General features: G+C 38.8%; 1 protein-coding gene across 2 annotated transcripts in view; it reads right to left on the bottom strand.

The window, feature by feature from the left end:
* Nucleotides 1–25000, bottom strand: part of pald1a (phosphatase domain containing paladin 1a) — a 48140-nt gene that overhangs the window by 22050 nt on the left and 1090 nt on the right. Inside the window, exons 1-9 of one of the 2 annotated variants that reach the window (XM_060892821.1) lie at nt 17668–17847; nt 12677–12847; nt 12348–12450; nt 9456–9635; nt 6561–6725; nt 1099–1259; nt 834–909; nt 589–755; nt 185–281 (exon numbers count right to left, since the gene is read on the bottom strand). In XM_060892821.1, coding sequence (XP_060748804.1) covers nt 185–281; nt 589–755; nt 834–909; nt 1099–1259; nt 6561–6725; nt 9456–9635; nt 12348–12450; nt 12677–12834 — 1107 coding nt within the window. In that variant the 5' untranslated portion in view covers nt 12835–12847; nt 17668–17847. Of the gene's footprint in view, nt 1–184; nt 282–588; nt 756–833; nt 910–1098; nt 1260–6560; nt 6726–9455; nt 9636–12347; nt 12451–12676; nt 12848–17667; nt 17848–25000 lie in introns of those variants that run through there. The other variant, XM_060892827.1, reaches the window with a different exon arrangement.

Genomic DNA, 25000 nt, shown 5'->3' with positions numbered 1-25000 from the left:
CTGTAACACACACAACTCTACACTGTTACACACACAACTCTACACTGTAACACACACAACTCTACACTGTTACACACACAAGTCTACACTGTAACACACACAACTATAGAGAACTGTCCCTAAGTTGTAGGTGACAGAACAGAACAGAACACAGTGTCATACAATCACAGCAGTGACCTCTGACCTCATCTACAACTTGTTGACCTTTAGGCAGCTTTCTGATGAGAGCATCAATGACCCGGAAGTGAACTTTCGCCTCAGTGTTAGATTTTTCCTCATCACTGCAACAGACATGCAAGCAAACATAATTATTTATTTAATTAATTTCCATCATCATCATCATCATCATCATCATAATCACTGTTTGTTATTATAGTAATTTAGATGTTTTTGATAACTAAATAAATGTTAATGTCCAACTCAATACACAATGTAATGATCAGCAGGTTAATGCGTTATATAGGAGAGAAATGTTTAACTTTACTCACAAACATGGCATTTTAATTATAATTCATTTATTTTTATATAAAAATGTTGTAAATCTGATAGTTAATTTAAATAAAAATACTTATTAGTGTATGGTCTTACAGTGTGTGTGTAGATGGAGAAGATTGTGTATCTCCCATCACTCTCTGCACCACCAGGGCCCCCAGGATCATGGCCACGTTGGTACGACCCACACCGACCTGACAGCTGAACAGCAGGGCGGGGGGAGGACAGGCTCCGCCCACTTTCACACACAAACTTGGAGTCTCCTACAGACACACGGAAAGAACCGGAATAGTACAGATGAAGGGTTAGTAAGTGCTTGTACCCCCAAAATTAGTGCTTACCTTTAGCACATTCACAAAGGCGTCAAACTGCTCCTCCAATGGGGCGCCCTCTACTGGCAGAGGCAGGCGGTGATACCTGCAGGACACGATCACCATCACAATAAACAACACAATGCAAGTAACTTCACCAAAGAAAGAAAAACATTTCATATGAACGGTTTAGAAATATGACTTATGTGGGATAAAGAGCTTAAAGAAGCTTTCTGTGATATTGTGTAGTGCTGCAGTGTGTTGTGTTATGATGAACAGTGTGTACATTAGTGACCTGTATGACGGCAGGGTGAAAATAGGTCTCTTGTAGACTTCTTCAGTGACGTGAATGTCCTCTTCACAAGTGATGATGATCCTCTGAGGTTCATCTTTAAAATGTTCTACATTGTTGTAGACGTAGAAGGTGTTCTCGTTCAGCCGGGCAAAGTCATGAAGCTGGAAAACATACGCAAGTACACAGTGTGTATTCATGTGTACAGTGTGTATTGTTACAGTTTTGAGTGTGTACAGTGTGAAAGTGTGTATTAGTGTGTCAGTGTGTATTTGTGTGTGTTACAGTGTATATTAATGAGCATGTGTGTTACAGTGTGTATTAGTGTGTTAGTGTGTATTAGTGTATGTTACAGTGTGTATTAGTGTGGTACAATGTATATTTGTGTGTGTATTTGTGTTACAGTGTGTATTTGTGTGTATTACTGTGTTAGTTACAGTGTGTATTAATGTATGTGTGTGTGTATTAGTGTGTATTAGTATTAGTGTGTGTATATGTGTGTGTTAGTGTGTATTAATGTGCGTGTTGCAGTGTGAATTAGTGTGCGTATGTTACAGTGTGTATTAATGTGCGTGTTGCAGTGTGTATTTGTGTGTGTGTGTTACAGTGTGTGTGTGTAGTATTTGTTAATGTGTGTATTAATGTGTGTGTATGTGTGTGTTACAGTGTGTATTAATGTATATATATATATATATATATATATATACATATATATATATATATATATATATATATATATATATATATATATATATATATATATGTATATATATATATATATATATATATATTTGTGTGTGTGTGTGTTACAGTGTATATTAGTGTGTCTGTATGTGTTACAGTGTGTATTAAAGTGCGTTATAGTGTGTATTAATGTGTGTTACAGTGTGTATTAATGTGTGTTACAGTGTGTATTAATGTGTTACAGTGTGTATTAATGTGTTACAGTGTGTGTATTAATGTGTTACAGTGTGTATTAATGTGTGTTATAGTGTGTATTAATGTGTTACAGTGTGTATTAATGTGTGTTACAGTGTGTATTAATGTGTTACAGTGTGTATTAATGTGTGTTAGTGTGTGTATTAATGTGTGTTAGTGTGTATTAATGTGTGTTACAGTGTGTATTAATGTGCATTAGCATGTGTATTAATGTGTGTTACAGTGTGTATTAATGTGCATTAGCATGTGTATTAATGTGTGTTACAGTGTGTATTAATGTGCATTAGCGTGTGTATTAATGTGTGTTACAGTGTGTATTAATGTGTGTTACAGTGTGTATTAATGTGCATTAGCGTGTGTATTAATGTGTGTTACAGTGTGTATTAATGTGTTACAGTGTGTATTAATGTGCATTAGCGTGTGTATTAATGTGTGTTAGTGTGTATTAATGTGTGTTACAGTGTGTTAATGTGTGTTACAGTGTGTTAATGTGTGTTACAGTGTGTATTAATGTGTGTTACAGTGTGTATTAATGTGTTACAGTGTGTATTAATGTGTGTTAGTGTGTGTATTAATGTGTGTTAGTGTGTATTAATGTGTGTTACAGTGTGTATTAATGTGCATTAGCGTGTGTATTAATGTGTGTTACAGTGTGTATTAATGTGCATTAGCGTGTGTATTAATGTGTTACAGTGTGTATTAATGTGTGTTACAGTGTGTATTAATGTGCATTAGCGTGTGTATTAATGTGTGTTACAGTGTGTATTAATGTGTGTTACAGTGTGTATTAATGTGTGTTACAGTGTGTATTAATGTGTGTTACAGTGTGTATTAATGTGCATTAGCGTGTGTATTAATGTGTGTTACAGTGTGTATTAATGTGCATTAGCGTGTGTATTAATGTGTGTTACAGTGTGTATTAATGTGCATTAGCGTGTGTATTAATGTGTGTTAGTGTGTATTAATGTGCATTAGCGTGTGTATTAATGTGTGTTACAGTGTGTATTAATGTGCATTAGCGTGTGTATTAATGTGCATTAGCGTGTGTATTAATGTGTGTTACAGTGTGTATTAATGTGTGTTAGTGTGTGTATTAATGTGTGTTACAGTGTGTATTAATGTGTGTTAGTGTGTGTATTAATGTGTGTTAGTGTGTATTAATGTGTGTTACAGTGTGTATTAATGTGCATTAGCGTGTGTATTAATGTGTGTTACAGTGTGTATTAATGTGCATTAGCGTGTGTATTAATGTGTTACAGTGTGTATTAATGTGTGTTAGTGTGTGTATTAATGTGTGTTAGTGTGTATTAATGTGTGTTACAGTGTGTATTAATGTGCATTAGCGTGTGTATTAATGTGTGTTACAGTGTGTATTAATGTGCATTAGCGTGTGTATTAATGTGTGTTACAGTGTGTATTAATGTGTGTTACAGTGTGTATTAATGTGCATTAGCGTGTGTATTAATGTGTGTTACAGTGTGGTAATGTGTGTTACAGTGTGTATTAATGTGTGTTACAGTGTGTATTAATGTGTGTTACAGTGTGTATTAATGTGTGTTACAGTGTGTATTAATGTGTGTTACAGTGTGTATTAATGTGTGTTACAGTGTGTATTAATGTGCATTAGCGTGTGTATTAATGTGTGTTACAGTGTGTATTAATGTGCATTAGCGTGTGTATTAATGTGTTACAGTGTGTATTAATGTGCATTAGCGTGTGTATTAATGTGTGTTACAGTGTGTATTAATGTGCATTAGCGTGTGTATTAATGTGTGTTACAGTGTGTATTAATGTGCATTAGCGTGTGTATTAATGTGTGTTACAGTGTGTATTAATGTGCATTAGCGTGTGTATTAATGTGCATTAGCGTGTGTATTAATGTGTGTTACAGTGTGTATTAATGTGCATTAGCGTGTGTATTAATGTGTGTTACAGTGTGTATTAATGTGTGTTACAGTGTGTATTAATGTGCATTAGCGTGTGTATTAATGTGTTACAGTGTGTATTAATGTGCATTAGCGTGTGTATTAATGTGTGTTACAGTGTGTATTAATGTGCATTAGCGTGTGTATTAATGTGTGTTACAGTGTGTATTAATGTGCATTAGCGTGTGTATTAATGTGTGTTACAGTGTGTATTAATGTGCATTAGCGTGTGTATTAATGTGCATTAGCGTGTGTATTAATGTGTGTTACAGTGTGTATTAATGTGCATTAGCGTGTGTATTAATGTGTTACAGTGTGTATTAATGTGTGTTACAGTGTGTATTAATGTGCATTAGCGTGTGTATTAATGTGTGTTACAGTGTGTATTAATGTGCATTAGCGTGTGTATTAATGTGTGTTACAGTGTGTATTAATGTGTTACAGTGTGTATTAATGTGCATTAGCGTGTGTATTAATGTGTGTTAGTGTGTATTAATGTGTGTTACAGTGTGTTAATGTGTGTTACAGTGTGTTAATGTGTGTTACAGTGTGTATTAATGTGTGTTACAGTGTGTATTAATGTGTTACAGTGTGTATTAATGTGTGTTAGTGTGTGTATTAATGTGTGTTAGTGTGTATTAATGTGTGTTACAGTGTGTATTAATGTGCATTAGCGTGTGTATTAATGTGTGTTACAGTGTGTATTAATGTGCATTAGCGTGTGTATTAATGTGTTACAGTGTGTATTAATGTGTGTTACAGTGTGTATTAATGTGCATTAGCGTGTGTATTAATGTGTGTTACAGTGTGTATTAATGTGTGTTACAGTGTGTATTAATGTGTGTTACAGTGTGTATTAATGTGTGTTACAGTGTGTATTAATGTGCATTAGCGTGTGTATTAATGTGTGTTACAGTGTGTATTAATGTGCATTAGCGTGTGTATTAATGTGTGTTACAGTGTGTATTAATGTGCATTAGCGTGTGTATTAATGTGTGTTAGTGTGTATTAATGTGCATTAGCGTGTGTATTAATGTGTGTTACAGTGTGTATTAATGTGCATTAGCGTGTGTATTAATGTGCATTAGCGTGTGTATTAATGTGTGTTACAGTGTGTATTAATGTGTGTTAGTGTGTGTATTAATGTGTGTTACAGTGTGTATTAATGTGTGTTAGTGTGTGTATTAATGTGTGTTAGTGTGTATTAATGTGTGTTACAGTGTGTATTAATGTGCATTAGCGTGTGTATTAATGTGTGTTACAGTGTGTATTAATGTGCATTAGCGTGTGTATTAATGTGTTACAGTGTGTATTAATGTGTGTTAGTGTGTGTATTAATGTGTGTTAGTGTGTATTAATGTGTGTTACAGTGTGTATTAATGTGCATTAGCGTGTGTATTAATGTGTGTTACAGTGTGTATTAATGTGCATTAGCGTGTGTATTAATGTGTGTTACAGTGTGTATTAATGTGTGTTACAGTGTGTATTAATGTGCATTAGCGTGTGTATTAATGTGTGTTACAGTGTGGTAATGTGTGTTACAGTGTGTATTAATGTGTGTTACAGTGTGTATTAATGTGTGTTACAGTGTGTATTAATGTGTGTTACAGTGTGTATTAATGTGTGTTACAGTGTGTATTAATGTGCATTAGCGTGTGTATTAATGTGTGTTACAGTGTGTATTAATGTGCATTAGCGTGTGTATTAATGTGTTACAGTGTGTATTAATGTGCATTAGCGTGTGTATTAATGTGTGTTACAGTGTGTATTAATGTGCATTAGCGTGTGTATTAATGTGTGTTACAGTGTGTATTAATGTGCATTAGCGTGTGTATTAATGTGTGTTACAGTGTGTATTAATGTGCATTAGCGTGTGTATTAATGTGCATTAGCGTGTGTATTAATGTGTGTTACAGTGTGTATTAATGTGCATTAGCGTGTGTATTAATGTGTGTTACAGTGTGTATTAATGTGTGTTACAGTGTGTATTAATGTGCATTAGCGTGTGTATTAATGTGTTACAGTGTGTATTAATGTGCATTAGCGTGTGTATTAATGTGTGTTACAGTGTGTATTAATGTGCATTAGCGTGTGTATTAATGTGTGTTACAGTGTGTATTAATGTGCATTAGCGTGTGTATTAATGTGTGTTACAGTGTGTATTAATGTGCATTAGCGTGTGTATTAATGTGCATTAGCGTGTGTATTAATGTGTGTTACAGTGTGTATTAATGTGCATTAGCGTGTGTATTAATGTGTTACAGTGTGTATTAATGTGTGTTACAGTGTGTATTAATGTGCATTAGCGTGTGTATTAATGTGTGTTACAGTGTGTATTAATGTGTTACAGTGTGTATTAATGTGTGTTACAGTGTGTATTAATGTGCATTAGCGTGTGTATTAATGTGCATTAGCGTGTGTATTAATGTGTGTTACAGTGTGTATTAATGTGCATTAGCGTGTGTATTAATGTGTGTTACAGTGTGTTAATGTGTGTTACAGTGTGTATTAATGTGCATTAGCGTGTGTATTAATGTGTGTTACAGTGTGTTAATGTGTGTTACAGTGTGTATTAATGTGCATTAGCGTGTGTATTGTCACCTCTTTCCTGATGTTAAGTTCAAGGTTCTCCACATGAATGTTCTTACTCAAACCCTGAAGGTTTTCATGCAGGTTCTCTTTTTTCCTTGGAGTGTACGGAACAAAGTCATCCTCCACTCGCAGGAACACCACCGGCTCCTCCCTTACACAGAAAACTATCACCTCCTGTGGAGGAGGGGGGGGGGGGGGGTTGAGTGAGAAAGAGAGAGAGAGAGAGACACAGAGAGAGAGAGAGAGAGAGAGAGAGAGAGAGAGAGAGAGAGAGAGAGAGAGAGAGAGGGAGAGAGAGAGACAGAGAGAGAGAGAGAGAGACAGACAGAGAGAGAGACACAGAGACAGAGAGAGAGAGAGAGAGAGAGACACAGAGACAGAGAGAGAGACACAGAGACAGAGAGAGAGAGACACAGAGACAGAGAGAGAGAGAGAGACAGAGAGAGAGAGAGACACAGAGACAGAGCGAGAGAGAGAGAGAGAGACACAGAGAGAGAGAGAGAGACAGAGAGAGAGAGAGACACAGAGACAGAGCGAGAGAGACAGAGACAGACACAGAGACAGACACACACAGAGAGAGACTTTGACTGTAAACATTTCTTTAATTACCAAAAGTTAAAACACACATTCAGTACAAATTAAAATACGTAGACGTATCAAACAGAAACAGAACAAAAGGCAAGATATATATATACAGAAATAAATATAAAGAAATAAATGTGTAATGAGATAAAAGAGAAAGAAAGAAAGAAAGAAAGAAAGAAAGAAAGAAAGAAAGAAAGAAAGAAAGAACAACAATGGCTTTGTTCATGCGTGAGGCCAACAGTAGGTTCTTAAACCCCACATCTTGCCCTACAAGCACAAGCAGCTCTAACACAGTCACACTGGGCTCTGGAACACACCTACACCCATTACGGAGGGGGAGGGAGGGCCTTCCCCATGGAGGATAAAAACAAAGAAAGAAAGAGAAGAAAGACTTACGATAAGGTAAGAAGTAGGACGTGTTAATATAGGATCAGCTTTCCAGCGCTGGAGAGAACTGAAGGAGCAGGAAGTTGAACTCCTGATCTAAACACTGTTACTACACAAAACACGGTTGTAGCTGCGTCTCTACATTACTACGATAGAAAAGAGGTGTTATTTGTGTAGTAACAGTGTTTAGCTCAGGAGTTATTGACTCGGGAAACTCCAATCTGTGAATATGTGACCAACTTCCTGCTCCTTCAGTTCTCTCCAGCGCTGGAAAGCTGATCCTATATTAACACGTCCTACTTCTTACCTTATCGTAAGTCTTTCTTCTCTTTCTTTCTTTGTTTTTATCCTCCATGTCAATGTTAAAACCGCTTTCTGCTGATGTCACACACACACACTGAACACTCTCTCCTTTGTTTCAGTGTACCTGTAGGCACCTGCGGCTTATACACATGTGCGGCTTGTTTATGTTCAAAATAATATTTTTTTACAATTCAGTGGGCGAGGCTTATATTCAGGTGCGCTCAATAGTCCGTAAATTACAGTATATAGATCACTGTCGCAGCCTTTGACCACATCTACATCAGTAACTGAGTCATCATCATGAATAGTTTCCTCTGTTGCATCTGAAAGTGTGTCCATCTCATCACTGTACCTCTCATTTCATCTCACTTCCTGTTCATCATCAATAAGGACAGAGTATTACTCTTCCTCACACCTCTCACAGCCTCACTACAGTCAGAGTAACTGTCATTAAACTCATACCAACATCAGAGTAACTATTGTTCTGAATCACAGCTTTTACATCATCACTGCAGCTCAGTTTCTCATTATCATTTTCATTATCAGTAGCATCAACAGAAGCAGTGGGTCTCAGCTCAGTGGTCTGCACATTCACCGGGTCAGAGACCACCACTGTATGCTCCTGTTCAGTGTCTGTCCCGGTGTCTGCAGGTGGGCCTTGTTTATGAGGCTCTTTGTGTGGACAGGTAAAGCACTTATGCCCGGTGCTTGTACAAACCATATACGAATTTTCACCGTTAACGACCAGAAAAAGACACATCTAGTGTTTTTGTGGGAGAGATAAAACACATGTAAACGTGTCTCCTAAATGTTAACACACTCACTCACTCTCACTCACTCATCTTCTACCGCTGATCCGAACTACCTCGGGTCACGGGGAGCCTGTGCCTATCTCAGGCGTCATCGGGCATCAAGGCAGGATACACCCTGGACGGAGTGCCAACCCATCGCAGGGCACACACACACACACACTCTCATTCACTCACACACACTCAATCACTCACGCACTCACACACTACAGACAATGCCAGAGATGCCAATCAACCTACCATGCATGTCTTTGGACCAGGGGAGGAAACCGGAGTACCCAGAGGAAACCCCCGAGGCACGGGGAGAACATGCAAACTCCACACACACAAGGTGGAGGCGGGAATCGAACCCCGACCCTGGAGGTGTGAGGCGAACGTGCTAACCACTAAGCCACCGTGACCCCAAATGTTAACACATGCTTTAATTCCTAGAGGAATGGTTTTCACCTCTCCAACAGTTTTACCAAATCTGGTCAGTTCCTTTACAATGACATCATTACCAATAAACAAGGGCACGTTAGAGATAGTGACTTTAGTAGCCGAGGTAGAGAGTGGAGTAAAAGTCACACGTGTCTCACCGTACACAAGCACGGCTTTTAAACTCTTACCATTTGTCAATACAAATGTGATAGGAAATGGAAAGCAAAAGGAAAAAATATTGTAGGAAAAAAAAAACGAACAAATTCAGCAGACGCTCACTCACACCCTCTCTCACGCAAACCACACCCACTCCCAGCATGCACCAGAGAGAGAGAGAGAGAGCTTAGCCTCATTAGCATGTGTAGTTTAGGACCCCAGCATGGACCTGTAGTTGTCTTACCTCATGCCCTCGACTCTGCAGCATGTACAGGACCTGTTTGAAACCCTCCAGGCTGGGCTGACCCATTCCGAATACTGGGTAACCTCCTCTGACATGCCGGAAGTTCGGAGCGCCGCACGTCACAGTGGTGTTGAGAACATCTGCTTTACTGAACACGTCTAACACCATGAAGTAGGAGCCCTGAGGAGGAAGTGCACTTCAGTGTGTATTAGTGTGTATCAATGTGTGCTAGCGTCTTATAGTGTGTGTGTGTTCCAGTGTACTGTATGTTCCTGTATGTGTGTGTTCCAGTGTACTGTATGTTCCTGTATGTGTGTGTGTGTTCCAGTGTACTGTATGTTCCTGTATGTGTGTGTGTTCCAGTGTACTGTATGTTCCTGTATGTGTGTGTGTGTGTTCCAGTGTACTGTATGTTCCTGTATGTGTGTGTGTGTGTTCCAGTGTACTGTATGTTCCTGTATGTGTGTGTGTGTGTGTGTGTGTGTGTTCCAGTGTACTGTATGTTCCTGTATGTGTGTGTGTGTGTTCCAGTGTACTGTATGTTCCTGTATGTGTGTGTGTGTTCCAGTGTACTGTATGTTCCTGTATGTGTGTGTGTGTTCCAGTGTACTGTATGTTCCTGTACGCGTGTGTGTGTGTTCCAGTGTACTGTATGTTCCTGTATGTGTGTGTGTGTTCCAGTGTACTGTATGTTCCTGTACGTGTGTGTGTGTGTTCCAGTGTACTGTATGTTCCTGTACGTGTGTGTGTGTGTTCCAGTGTACTGTATGTTCCTGTATGTGTGTGTGTTCCAGTGTACTGTATGTGCCTGTGTGTGTGTGTGTTTGTGTTCCAGTGTACTTTATGTGCCTGTGTGTGTTCCAGTGTACAGTATGTGCCTGTGTGTGTGTGTTTGTGTGTGTTCCAGTGTACTTTATGTGCTTGTGTGTGTTCCAGTGTACCGTATGTGCCTGTGTGTGTGTGTGTGTTCCAGTGTACAGTATGTGCCTGTGTGTGTGTTCCAGTGTACTTTATGTGCTTGTGTGTGTGTGTTCCAGTGTACCGTATGTGCCTGTGTGTGTGTGTGTGTGTTCCAGTGTACAGTATGTGCCTGTGTGTGTGTTCCAGTGTACTTAATGTGCCTGTGTGTGTTCCAGTGTACAGTATGTTCCTGTATGTGTGTGTGTGTGTGTGTTCCAGTGTACCGTATGTGCCTGTGTGTGTGTTCTCAAAACTGTTGTGCACAGTTTGTCCACATGGAGGCGCTGTACTCTCTCACTCTCCAGTCAGAACAAATTAAAATGTAACCAGGAAATTTGTTTTATTTAACACAACCACAACATGTTAATAAGCTGCTATTAGTTGACTGTTGCTATGGATACGTCTAAATTCCACCTGTTTATTTTTCTTATCACCTGAACAATCAGTTGTCATAGTTACAGTATTAATTTAGAACAGATTACATTTCTGATTAAGTTTAATAATTATGATGTTAACATTTAATGACAAACTGTACGATTAAAACATCAAAACATCTGCGTGTGTGTGTGTGTGTGTGTGTGTGTGTGTGTGTGTGTTCTATGTAAAGCACTTTGAATGACCTCTGTGTATGAAATGTGCTATACAAATAAACTTGCCTTACCATGAGATTATTAAATCCACACAAAGTTCCACTGTCAGCTCCACCATCAGAGAGATGAAGCACAACACACACAATGCTAATGCTAAACAACCACCTGACAGGATGAGTAACAGAGCCGGGAAACGACTTCAAACAATTAGCACACAGGTGCTAAAGCTCGACACACACACACCAACACCACTACATCAAACACCACACACTCGTCTGTCAAATCTGTGTGTGTGTGTGTGTTCCATTGTGAGTGTTCCTGTGTGTGTATGTACTGTATGTGTGTGTCCCAGTGTATTGTATGTTCCTGTGTGTGTGTGTTCCAGTGTACTGTATGTTCCTGCGTGTGTGTGTTCCAGTGTACTGTATGTTCCTGCGTGTGTGTGTGTTCTAGTGTATGTATGTGTGTGTCCCAGTGTATTGTATGTTCCTGTGTGTGTGCGTTCCATTGTGAGTGTTCCTGTGTGTGTATGTATGTGTGTGTCCCAGTGTATTGTATGGTCCTGTGTGTGTGTGTGTGTGTTCCATTGTGAGTGTTCCTGTGTGTGTATGTATGTGTGTGTCCCAGTGTATTGTATGTTCCTGTGTGTGTGTGTGTGTGTGTGTGTGTGTTCCAGTGTACTGTATGTCCCTGTGTGTGTGTGTTCTAGTGCATGTATGTGTGTATCCCAGTGTATTGTATGTTCCTGTGTGTGTGTGTGTGTGTGTGTGTGTGTGTTCCAGTGTACTGTATGTCCCTGCGTGTGTGTGTTCTAGTGCATGTATGTGTGTATCCCAGTGTATTGTATGTTCCTGTGTGTGTTCCATTGTGAGTGTTCCTGTGTGTATGTGTGTGTTCTAGTGTATGTATGTGTGTATCCCAGTGTATTGTATGTTCCTGTGTGTGTGTGTGTTCCATTGTGAGTGTTCCTGTGTGTGTGTGTTCTAGTGTATGTATGTGTGTATCCCAGTGTATTGTATGTTCCTGTGTGTGTGTGTGTTCCATTGTGAGTGTTCCTGTGTGTGTGTGTGTGTGTGTGTGTGTGTGTGTGTGTTCTAGTGTATGTATGTGTGTATCCCAGTGTATTGTATGTTCCTGTGTGTGTGTGTGTGTTCCGATGTACTGTATGTCCCTGTGTGTGTGTTCTAGTGTATGTATGTGTGTATCCCAGTGTATTGTATGTTCCTGCGTGTGTGTGTGTGTGTTCCGATGTACTGTATGTCCCTGTGTGTGTGTGTTCTAGTGTATGTATGTGTGTATCCCAGTGTATTGTATGTTCCTGTGTGTGTGTGTGTGTGTGTACCTGCACCAGGAAATGTTCAGGCATGTTATCAGAAATGCATCCCACTTTGTAATTCGTCTTGATGACATCATCATGAATCTGAAACTCTTGTTTGCAATTAAGGCTGTAACACACACACACACACACAGCCATGAATTAACATATTGAAAGAAAACGAAAGCTGAGTGTGTATGTGTGTGTGTGTGTATCCTCTGGAGGAAATGATTAAACAGACTAAATATTGTGTGTTTGGGTGTGACATCACACACTAGTGTGAGTACAGCAGCAGTGTTTAACCACAAACATAGAGATTTGTGTGTGTGTGTGTGTGTGTGTGTGTGTTTACATACGTGATAACGACTGGAGCCACTTTATTGGTGATGATGGATTTGGCTCTGTTCTTGTGTATAAAGGGGGCGGGGCTTAGTGGCTGTCTGCTGTCCATCATGGTGTTGCTATGGAAAACTTCACAGGCTGGTGGAGGGGCGGCACTAGCAGTTGTACCCATGCTCCACTAACAGCTAACACACACACACACACACACACACACACACACACAAAATAAATCACAGCAAGTTAAGAGTTTTCTAATATACAGAATATTTATTAAAAAACTCAGAGTTCTTTGTTGTCTTATTAACATAAATTTAACACTAAACAAAGTAAAACAACAGAAAAACAGATAGAAATGTCTAAAGAAAGAATTTTAATTGTTGCCAACCTGCTGTGGTGGGAAATGAATAAACACACACACACACACACACACACACACACGCACACATGCACACACGCACACACACTCACACACTCACGCACACACACATACACTCACGCACGCACGCACGCACACTCACACACACACACACACTCACACACACACACAGTCACGCACGCACACACACACGCGCACACACGCACACACACTCACACTCACACTCATGCACACACACTCACGCACATGCACACACACAAACACACAGTGGAAAAGGAAGCAGCTCATCACAGCAGGATGCATCTGCCCTCTCAACACAGTTTAGGAGGAAGAACATCATGTTTCTATCTGAACAATTTTCTAACGTTCAATTAACACGAACACATAATAGGAAATATGTTAATTATTTAAACTGTCAGTCACAGTGGCAGAAGCTCCACCCACATGTATACACATTATTGAAAAGGTTGCTTTCAAATTTTAAAAAGTTCACAAATCCATCAATAGGAAAGTTTTTGTAAAATGTCTAAAATGATTCGTCCCTGCATGTGGGCGGGGCCTCAGCCTCCTCCAATCAATTTGTGATTTTTTTTTCAAACAACAAAATTAAGATGTTAGTGAATTTTCCTCTGAACTCCATGAATTAATTCTTAGTGATGAACATTTTATCTAAACTTTTGTTCTGCATTGTGTCAGAAACTTTTAACATCAGCCTCCACACATCACATTGAGATTAATAACATAAAGCTGTAAAGTCTCTGAACTACAGGTTTCCATAGCAACCATCCTGTAGTCAAGACCAGCATGGAGCAGATATTTAAATTATTAAAATTTTTACGTTAATTTTATGTAAATTTTTAGTTATTTATCATTTTTGTACATTAATTTCAAATTCAGTCATTTATTCTCTGCCAATTTCTGTGTGTATTTTTTGTATATTTATTTAAAATAATTATTTATAATTTATATTTTAATTATATTCTTTACTTGGGTTTATCTAATATATTTAATTTATTTTATATATATATTATGTTACTTTTTTAGTTATTTTATTATTAATTATTATTTATTAGTTTGTTTAATTGAATTGAATTTATTTTATTTGGAAGTGAAATTCTGTTGAAGTCATTAAAATGTCAAATTTATATGTTTTTTATTTTTATTTATTATTCACTGGTTATTAAGTATTTTAGCAGCCCCCCCCACCACCACCACCACCACCACCACACCCTCCTTCTCTCATCCTAAAGCTCTGTGACAGCACTGAGTTTATCCTCACTATAGAAACTACTTCCTCCCTCACTTCCTGTGTTGCACCATCACCATTCAGCACGACATACACAGGAACAAAACAACCGCAGCTCAGAGAGAAACACTAACGGTTTTAGATATTACAGCTCATAGTACAGCTCATAGTACAGCTCATATTACAGCTCATAGTACAGCTCATAGTACAGCTCATATTACAGCTCATAGTACAGCTCATAGTACAGCTCATATTACAGCTCATAGTACAGCTCATAGTACAGCTCATATTACAGCTCATATTACAGCTCATAGTACAGCTCATAGTACAGCTCATATCATCTCTTCATCATTAAACAATAAACCTATGTTACAAAATCCATGAAATAAAACAAATCTTTCTTCTCAATCATAAATATACATGAATATAAACCGTGACCTCACACACATCCTGCAGTAAAGAAAACCTGCAGTAAAACCTTCATTAATTCAGTTTATTAATCAATCATTAAATCATGAACCAAACTGATTCACTGATTTGATTCAGAGTCATTTTTATAAGATGACTCTCCAACACAACTAATGTGGATCTTTACTTCATAAAGCAAATTTTATTTCTAATTCTAGCATCAGCATCTGAAGGACACTGAAGTTTTGTGAACACATTCATATTCCTTCTGTACTGTAGCAAAAGCACAGAAATGTGCTTAGAGTTTATATTTATCACATAAACACAGTTACAGAGTGCCACACAGTCTAAAAATAATGGCACCCCACCCAAGTCATAAGCCTCAGAGAGACAGCGGCGTTTAAACTGCAGGAACAGAGAGAAATTACAGCCGAGTGCAACGAACATCTCATCAGTACTTATTACACATCCTTAAAACAACCACACCCACACACCCACACCAACATACATAAGTATATATATATATATATATATATATATATATATATATATATATATATATATATATATACATATATATATATATATATATATATATATATACATATATATATATATATATATACACACTGTGTGTGTGTATGTATGTATGTATGTATGTATATATATATATATATATATATATATATATATATATATATATATATATATAAATATATATAAAAACATATATATATAAATAAATACACATATATACATACATACATACATACATACACACACACACACACACACACACACACACATATATATATATATATATATAGACAGGTCTGTCTCAATAAATTAGAATGTGAAAGAAAAGTTAATTTATTTCAGTATTTCAACTCAAAATAGTGAAACTGGTGTATTATATAAATTCAGTAACACAGACTGAAGTAGTTTAAAGTCTTTGCTTCTTTTAATTGTGATGATTTTGGTGCACAACCAACCGAGAGAACCGCAGCCTTGAGAGGTTTGTCAAGCAAAATCCATTCAAGACTTTGGGTGAACTTCACAAGGAATGGACTGAGGCTGGGGTCAAGGCATCAAAAGCCACCACACACAGACGTGTCATGGAATTTGTCTTACAGTTGTATTCCTCTTGTTAAGTCTTTCCTGATCCACAGACAACGTCAGAGGCGTCTTAGCTGGGCTCAGGAGAAGAAGAACTGGACCGTTGTCCAGTCGTCTTAAGTCCTTTTTTTTAGATGAGATCAAGTTTTGTATTTCATTTGGAAACCAAGGTTCTAGAGTCTGGAGGAAGGTTGGAGAAGCTCATAGCCCAAGTTGCTTGAAGTCCAGAGTTAAGTTTCCACAGTCTGTGATGATTTAGGGTGCCTAACCCTAACCCTAACCCTAACCCTAACCCATCTGCTGCTGATGGTCCATTGTGTTTTTTGAAAACCAAAGTCACTGCATCCGTTTACAAGAAATTTTAAAGCATTTCATGCTTCCTTCTGCTGAGCAGTTTTTTAAAGATTCTGTCATTTTCCAGCAGGATTTGGCACCTGCCCACATGCCAAAAGCACCAAAAGGTGGTTAAATAACCGTGGTGTTGGTGTGTTTGACTGGCCAGTAAACTCAGCAGACCTGAACCCCATACAGGATCTATGAGCTATCATCACCATGCCATGCCGAACTGAGGCAGTAATTAAAGCATAAGGAGAACTTAAGAAGTATTAAGTACATATACAGTAAATAAACAAAACAGATGATGATGATGATGATGAATCTTTTATTGAATCGGCTCATTTGAACTTTCCCACTGATTGTTTTCGGAAGTCTAAACTATCTCAGATTCCAGAATAAAGATGAGCAGAATGAAAGTTAATCTAATGTTTAAACATTAATAAAGGATGATTAAACATCACAAGTTTCTAAAGCTACAACTGGATAAATACATTTTAGATTAACTTTAGAAACTTGTGATGTTTAATGAGCCGATTCAATAAAAGATTCATCATCATCATCATCATCATTAAACACCATCACAAATCTATGATTAAAATTGAGCTCTAATCAAACGTTACATTTAAAACAACACCATTTAATAAACTAACCCATGTTTTGTTCTAATCTGGTTTAGACTGAATCATTTTAGTGGTTCAGTGTCATATAGAGAGTTCAGACACCGCAGTGTTATTTTCTAACTATCTAAACTTAACTAAATCACTTCATCCTGTAAAGTTTAAAATATCTGATGGATCTTTCTGTCTAAGAGAATTTTAGACTGAACAACATCCAGCCTCACAGTCTGATCTCTACCATCTCTCCATTACAGAAACACTGCATTCAACTCTGAATCAGATTCAAAAAGTTGACTCCTAGACTGTGAACTTTCCAGTGATTGAGTTTGTTAACAAAATCTAATAGTAACCTGAACATTCCCTACAGACACCGAGCCAGACGAATAAAACGTGTCTGGATTTGGAGAATCGACTCTCAGTGATTCTGTACATCACGTTAAAGTGTGACGTCTGATCAGTGTTTATTGTTCTGGATCTTCCATGATAGTAATTATAAAAAGATCTTAAGGATTAAGGTAAGAATAATTAGGAACATGTAATAATGTTGCTATGGAAACCTGCAGAATCAGAATGTTTGGGCTCTGACCCGCCCCCTAGTGGTCAGATTCTGAACATGTCACAGAATCACCAAATTTAGGACTGGATTCCAAATGGTACAAATTTTATTCTAAATGAACAGAGCTGTTTGATCAGGCTACATAGGCTCCCTACATAGGCTCCCTACATAGGCTCCCTATATAGGCTCCCCTACATAGGCTCCCCTACATAGACTCCCTACTCCTGACATAACTGAAAAACTACTGAATTCTGAAGCTCTGTGGATTAATATAACTACATTTACAGATAATTATCAGAATTCTGTTAGTACGCCAACACACACAACACACACACAATCTTGTTCCGTACCTGTCTCCGTTTCTGTCGTCCAACTTAACGTATACCAACTCGAACCTCAACCATCCATTCTATATATATGTGTGTGTGTGTGTGTGTGTGCTTACACACTGAGAGCCAGTGTTTAACGCAGCAGAGTACAAAAGGAAGACACACACTTACATCAGAAAAGGAAACATGGCAAATCTGTGTGTGTGGAGAGGATGTGGAGGCGGAACCTTTCAGTCTTACTCACCAGCAAGCCCACTGCAGCAAGGGACACACACACACACACACACACAGATATACATATGCAGACACAAACACACAGTTATATACACAGCTGACAGTTACAGAGTGACTTAAGCGTCCTCCAAATCACACACCCTCAACTGTCTAATTACATCCTCTCTCTCTCTAACACACACACACACACAAACAGATTTTCACATGAATTAAAAAGGTGTGAGTGTGTAAAACCTTCCTCACACACAGGAGCACAAATCACACACTGCAGCTAATGGGATGTACGATTACGGTACGCAATTCACACACACACACTAAAACACACACTTACACACACACAGATAAGAACACACACCCACTAACACACACAGTATGTTTGTGATGGTAGTTTACAATGAACATAGTTGAGAAGACAAGAAAAAAAAGAATAAGGATCAGAAAAAGAACTACAAGAGGACAGGAGGAGAGGACAGAGGACAGGAGGAGAGCAGACATCAGATGGGAAAAAGGATTCCTCAAGAAGAAAGACATACTGTACTTACCCCAACCTACACACACACACACACACACACACACAGTCTATGAGTGTTAAACAGAGAGACAGACGGATGATTAAGTGTTCCATTAGTTTTGTTTAAAGGGAGACAGGAAGAGACATGGCAGGGGAGAAAGCAAGGACGTGTGTGTGTGTGTGTGTGTGTGTGTGTGCGCATGTGTGTTTAAAAATTCATGCAAGCTGAATGTGAATGCAGTTTGCACTCTTACACAGTCCAGGAGAGTGTGTGTGTGTGCATATATGTGTGGATGTGTGCGCATGTGTGTGTGTGCGTGCGTGCTTGTGTGTGCGTGTGTGTGTGTGTGTGCACCCACTAAAGCACTGCCTAGACCTTCATATCCATATCATAAGCTACACACATTTCCTGTGTGCTGTTCTATATCTAACAGATGGATTAATGTTTATTACACACGCACATACACGCACACACAGGCACACACAGGTACACACACAGGCACACACACGCACACACACAGGCACACACGCGCACACAAGCGCACACACAGGTACACACACAGGCACACACACGCGCACACACACGCGCACACACACGCGCACACACACGCGCACACACACGCGCACACACACACAGGCACACACACGCACACACACAGGCACACACGCGCACACACAGGCACACACACGCGCACACACACGCGCACACACCCACCTGCAGTATTACAGTATGTGATTATAACTACTTACACAATCCACATTAAATGAATATAAAAGTGCTTAGTTGGTGTCTTTCTGCTCGTGTCCACTTGGGGCAGTGTTGCTGGAGTTTTTGTGTGTGTGTTACACATTTCACACTTCAGAGAGGAGGAGAACTTTATCTTATTACTTTATCAGTGAAGTTAATCTGAGAACGAAAGTTACACACACTTTCATTAACACTTCCATTTCTTTAACACACAAACACTCTTTAGTGTGTGTCTCACCAGGTGCTCCTCTTACACTAATTGAGTGTTGGCACGTTAGCCGTGTGTGTGTGTGTGTGTGTGTGTATTCTCTGTCTGTTAGTGCACTATATATACTTCTGCCAATTTGTCCACCGGAGTGAAAAAGTATCAATAATCTCCACAATATTACCAAAAGTATGTGCCCCCTGACCCTCACACCCATGTTTCATGTCTTATTCCAGATTTATTCTCTGTACTAATCACCTCCACGTTTCTCTTCTGGAAGGTTCTCCACTACATGTTGGGTTGTGTCTGTGGGGATTAGTGATCACTCGAGTTCTTCACTCCAACCTTCACCTCCACACCATGTCTTCATCAGAATCAGGTTCTGTATTGTTTACATGTTCAGGAATTTGTCTTAGTGTGTTGGTGCATAGAAATAATAAAGAAGTAGCATACATATAGAAATAGGGAAAAAATGTGACGATAACAGACCATACTGGGTTCTGTACAACAGACCATACTGGGTTCTGTACAACAGACCATACTGGGTTCTGTACAACAGACCATACTGGGTTCTGTACAACAGACCATACTGGGTTCTGTACAACAGACCATACTGGGTTCTGTACAACAGACCATACTGGGTTCTGTACAACAGACCATACTGGGTTCTGTACAACAGACCATACTGGGTTCTGTACAACAGACCATACTGGGTTCTGTACAACAGACCATACTGGGTTCTGTACAACAGACCATACTGGGTTCTGTATGTTGTTGATGAGACCAGCTGCAGATGAAAGAAAGTTTTTGTAGCGTGAAGTTTGAGTCTTTATAGACCGCAGCCTTCTGCCACAGAGGAGTGCGTCAAAAGAGATTGTGTCCAGGATGAGCGTCAGCCACAATCCTAACTGCTCGCTTCAGGGTCCTGTAAGTGTACAGATCCTGAAGAGGTGGTAGATTACAGACGATCACCTTCTCAGCAGAGCGAATGACACGTCTTTGCCTTGGCAGCAGAGTAACAAATGGTGATGGAGGAGATGAGTATAAACAATGGAGGTTTTAGTACAAAATCAAAATGGAATTAAGGTTTTAGAAAAAGTCGTTTCTGATTTTAGCCAAGTTTCCTCATCGAGAATCAACTGGAGAAAAAGTGAAGCCATAGCAGTAGGAAACTGGATCCTCGGCGTCGCTAAGGGGGAGGGTGCTGGTGGCTAATAATCTAGTAGCCTCAACACTGTGCCATGGCCAAGCTTGCCTGGAGCCCTCTACAGGCCTTGTTGAAAGAATTCAAACAGCACTAGTCAAGTTTGTATGGGACAAACTACACTGGGTTCCTCAGAGTATTCTCTTCCTCCCTAAAGATGAAGGAGGGCGGGGCCTAGTAGACATTCGGAGCAGAGTCGCAACTTTTCGTTTTCAAACAGTACAAAAATACCTGATCGGTTCCGATTCCCTGATATGGAGAGATTTTAGGAGTTTTACTCTGATGTTAGTGAGAGTCGGTGCGTGTTAGTGAGAGGCGGTGCGTGTTAGTGAGAGTCGTGTGTGTTAGTGAGAGTCGTGTGTGTTAGTGAGAGTCGTGTGTGTTATACTTAGTTAGTTATATAGTTTTACTCTGCAAAAAATCAGAGGCATTGGTTGTGATCGCACCTTATTTTTAATGGACCCAAGAGTTAAATGTTTCTAACATGTCAAACTTTTATAAAAGTGTTTTGAGGAGACTGGTGGACGCTGCAGGACTTCAAAGAGACAAGAGCGGTGGCCAAGGAACTTGGGTTACGATCACTGTGACGCACTGAAATCAACATCAGTAAATGGATTAGCAAGTTGTCAAAAGAGGAACTGCTTTTATTAAAGGAATACCATGAAGAACTGAAACACCGGATAAAGGCGACGCTTTCCCTGAACTGGAACTTTTACCAAAGCTTGATGGTTTTAATGGTTTGTACCTTGATGCAGAAAAAAGACACGTTTTACCAATTTATAAAGCAAAAGGAAAAGTAATTTATAAATGTTGTGTAAAAACTGTAAATAAAAGAAAGCTGGATGTGAGGAAAGATACGGTGTGGAGGGACAAGCTGGGGGTTTCAGATGACACAGCCGACATGGACAGTGTTGTATAAAATGCCGCTCAGAAAGCAAGCAGGTGATTTACAGTATATAAGTTTACATGGAGCTGTTTTTCACTGTTTGAGCTGCCGAAAACACTTTTTATCAGTTTTGGTGAAACGTGGTCTCAGGTACGTTTTATTTTTTGAGCTGTTTATAAAAAAAAAAAACCAGAAAAACAGAAAAACAGAAATAGGAACTGATCAACTTTATTGTCAGAGAAGCAAAAAGAGTCATTTACATTAACTGGAAAAATAAAGTAGGGAAGAAAGGTTTGATCAGCCCAAGTTCTGTTTTCAGAGCTCTAGTGGAAGTTAGAGTCATTATAGATTACATTCTGTTAAAGAAATAAATGATTTGAGCACTTTTATGTTGTAATGGTGTCATGCTCACTCTCTACCTCACTCTCTCTCTGAGAGGTGCATGCTGGGATCATGTGTTAGTGAGAGTCGGTGGGTGTTAGTGAGAGTCGGTGGGTGTTAGTGAGAGTCGGTGGGTGTTAGTGAGAGTCGGTGGGTGTTAGTGAGAGTCGGTGGGTGTTAGTGAGAGTCGGTGGGTGTTAGTGAGAGTCTGTGTGTTAGTGAGAGTGTGTGTGTGTTAGTGAGAGTCGGTGGGTGTTAGTGAGAGTCTGTGTGTGTTAGTGAGAGTCTGTGTGTGTTAGTGAGAGTCTGTGTGTGTTAGTGAGAGTCTGTGTGTGTTAGTGAGAGTCTGTGTGTGTTAGTGAGAGTCTGTGTGTGTTAGTGAGAGTCTGTGTGTGTTAGTGAGTGTGCGTGTTAGTGAGAGTCTGTGTGTGTTAGTGAGTGTGCGTGTTAGTGAATTAAAATTAAGCTAAAGAAATTTAGTTAGAGAATTAAAGACATTGCTGAAATTGAATATGATGATTCTGTATGATGACAGAATGGGAAGAAGCTGGAAACTGCTGAAGCTGAAAAAGGCTTCAACCGGGTTCTTTACTTCAGGACAAAGTAAAAGGGGCAACGTTTCACTCGCAGCAGAGACATCTGATGGTCCCAAATAAATGTTCTCAGTTTAGAGAAAAGGACCAACCAGGACAAGTAGATGGTTTGTTTAATGAACAATGAAGGTTCTGTCACTTCCCATTCCTCTGAAATGAGAAGATTAGCTGATGATTTCTACTCCAAACTCTACACTGATTCAGTCCTACAAAGTCGAGCTGAACTTCCAGAATCTCTAAAAGCTTACACTTGTTCAACAACAGGACCTTGATCCTGCATTACCATTTGAGGAAGTTACAAAAGCTGTACGAGAACGTTCTACACCTCGGACCCCTGGACTTCCCTCCAAGTTCTACAAGTAATTCTGGGATGTTGTTGTAAAAGATTCATTCAAAATGTTAGTGAGCTTTATACAGACTGCTGCTTCCCTAAAAGAGCAGTGTTATGACTGCTGCCAAAAAAAAACCTGACCTACATTATTATACTAGAGACCTGGTTTGATGACTACAGACTATAAGATCTTATGGATTATAGGATCTCACTGTGGCATTAAAACGGCCATATTGGACCCTCCTACTTCTGGTAGGCTTCTGGTGGACTTTTTTTGGTCAGGACAGCATGGGCTTAGAGCACCAGTGCTGTATCTCCTGTCCATGAAGGTGGCCAAAGACTTATTGGTGTAGGATGTAGGATCACTGCTTTTAGACTACAGAGACTCCTGTATGGAGAAGATGTCAGCTGGACTGATGTTTCCTGTGGACTCCTGAGAAGAGCCGGACAACTGGGATGACGGATCAGAATGGAGTGGATTTAACCAGGATGACATTGTTTATAAGACGGTTCTAAGTATGGAAAGTTCTCGCATTTTCCTATGAACAAAGTCCTGAAGCTGCATCTTGGGTAAAAGAGGAGCCTTTACTTTATAACACCAGGGCTGTGATGGTAAAGGCAGGAGTAAACTGTCTCTCTCTTCTCCTTTCTTTTCTCTAAATGAACCAGTTAATATGTCTTTATTTGTAAAATAATTCTAACTTTATTCTCAAAATGTCACGTTACTTTAGAGATGTTTTATTTTTATGTTTTAAACTGAGGCCCTGAAACATCACTATGACATCATGAGGTTTCTGTTTCAGACCAAACCCACTTACAGCTGTAAGTAAGAACAGAACAGTTTGATCAGTAGAACTGCACTAACATTAAGCCCTCAGGTAACATTACTACAGGATTTGTTAATAAAATATTTATTTCTTTTGTTTTTTACTGTATTATTTCCCTCCTGTTGTTTATGTTTAAGTAATTTAGCGTAAAGACATATGAAGGTTTATGACACAGCTCAGAATCAATGTTCTCATCATCGTTAATCTTCATAACCCTCACTGTTGATACCACACGTTAGCACGTCACGCCACCTTCATAAGCTGCTTTATGACTTGACGAGATCTCCAACCTGCAGTTTCACTCACGACATGTTAGCATGCTAGTGTGTTAGCGCACATGCTAGTTACATACACTGTTTATTCAGCATTCAGTTTAACATCAAAGATGACATTTTTCTTATTCTTGTAATCAATTAGCATAAAAAGTGATCTAGCTAATAAAGGCTCAGCAGTGAAGGCTAGCACCATGTGTGTGTGAGTGTGTGTGTGTGTGAGTGTGTGTGTCATTACAGTGGTGTGAATAGCTGCCATGTTGCTTTGATGTCTCAGGCATAATGTAAATAGAGCGAGGTGTGAAAAAGGTGGCAGTTAAGTAGTGACATAACACACATCCTAAAACACACCTCCAAACACACACACACACACACACACACACACACACACACACACACACACAAAGCTGCCCTCACATACTTAGCACAGAAATCCATTTTGATTATAAACATGTAGGAGAAAAACTCTAACTCAAACCTATATACAATAAACTGTCTTCTTTTATTTTTATCTGAATTATTAATGTTATATTTTAATGAATTCACAGTTTATTTTCTCTCACAAACACAGACATTATTACACAATAACACCATTAATTACTGATTCATCCTCAGAAACTAAAGATAATTCTCTGTTCAGAAACTAAACACATCACAAACCTTACAATACCACAAGTCTTTATTTTAATTTAGGACTAAATTGTCCCCAGAAAACAAACTTAAAGCTAAAAGCCTGTATCTGAGTTCCTCTGCTCAGAGAATGTCATCATCATCATCATCATCATCATTGTCATTATTATTCTCTACTTTTCATTATTGGGTTTATGTTTAGTTTATATTTAGTTTATGTTTAGTGTGTGTTTAGTTTATGTTCAGTGTGTGTTTAGTTTATGTTTAGTGTGTGTTTAGTTTATATTTAGTGTGTGTTTAGTTTATATTTAGTGTGTGTTTAGTTTATATTTAGTGTGTGTTTAGTTTATGTTTAGTTTATATTTAGTTTATGTTTAGTTTATATTTAGTTTATGTTTAGTGTGTGTTTAGTTTATATTTAGTGTGTGTGTGTTTAGTTTATATTTAGTTTATGTTTAGTTTATATTTAGTGTGTGTTTAGTTTATATTTAGTGTGTGTTTAGTTTATGTTTAGTGTGTGTTTAGTTTATAT

Source organism: Tachysurus vachellii, chromosome 2, assembly GCF_030014155.1.
Source record: "Tachysurus vachellii isolate PV-2020 chromosome 2, HZAU_Pvac_v1, whole genome shotgun sequence".
Lineage (NCBI taxonomy): Eukaryota > Metazoa > Chordata > Actinopteri > Siluriformes > Bagridae > Tachysurus > Tachysurus vachellii.
Note: the sequence above shows the minus strand (reverse complement) of the source record. Positions and strands in the feature narration are given on the sequence as shown.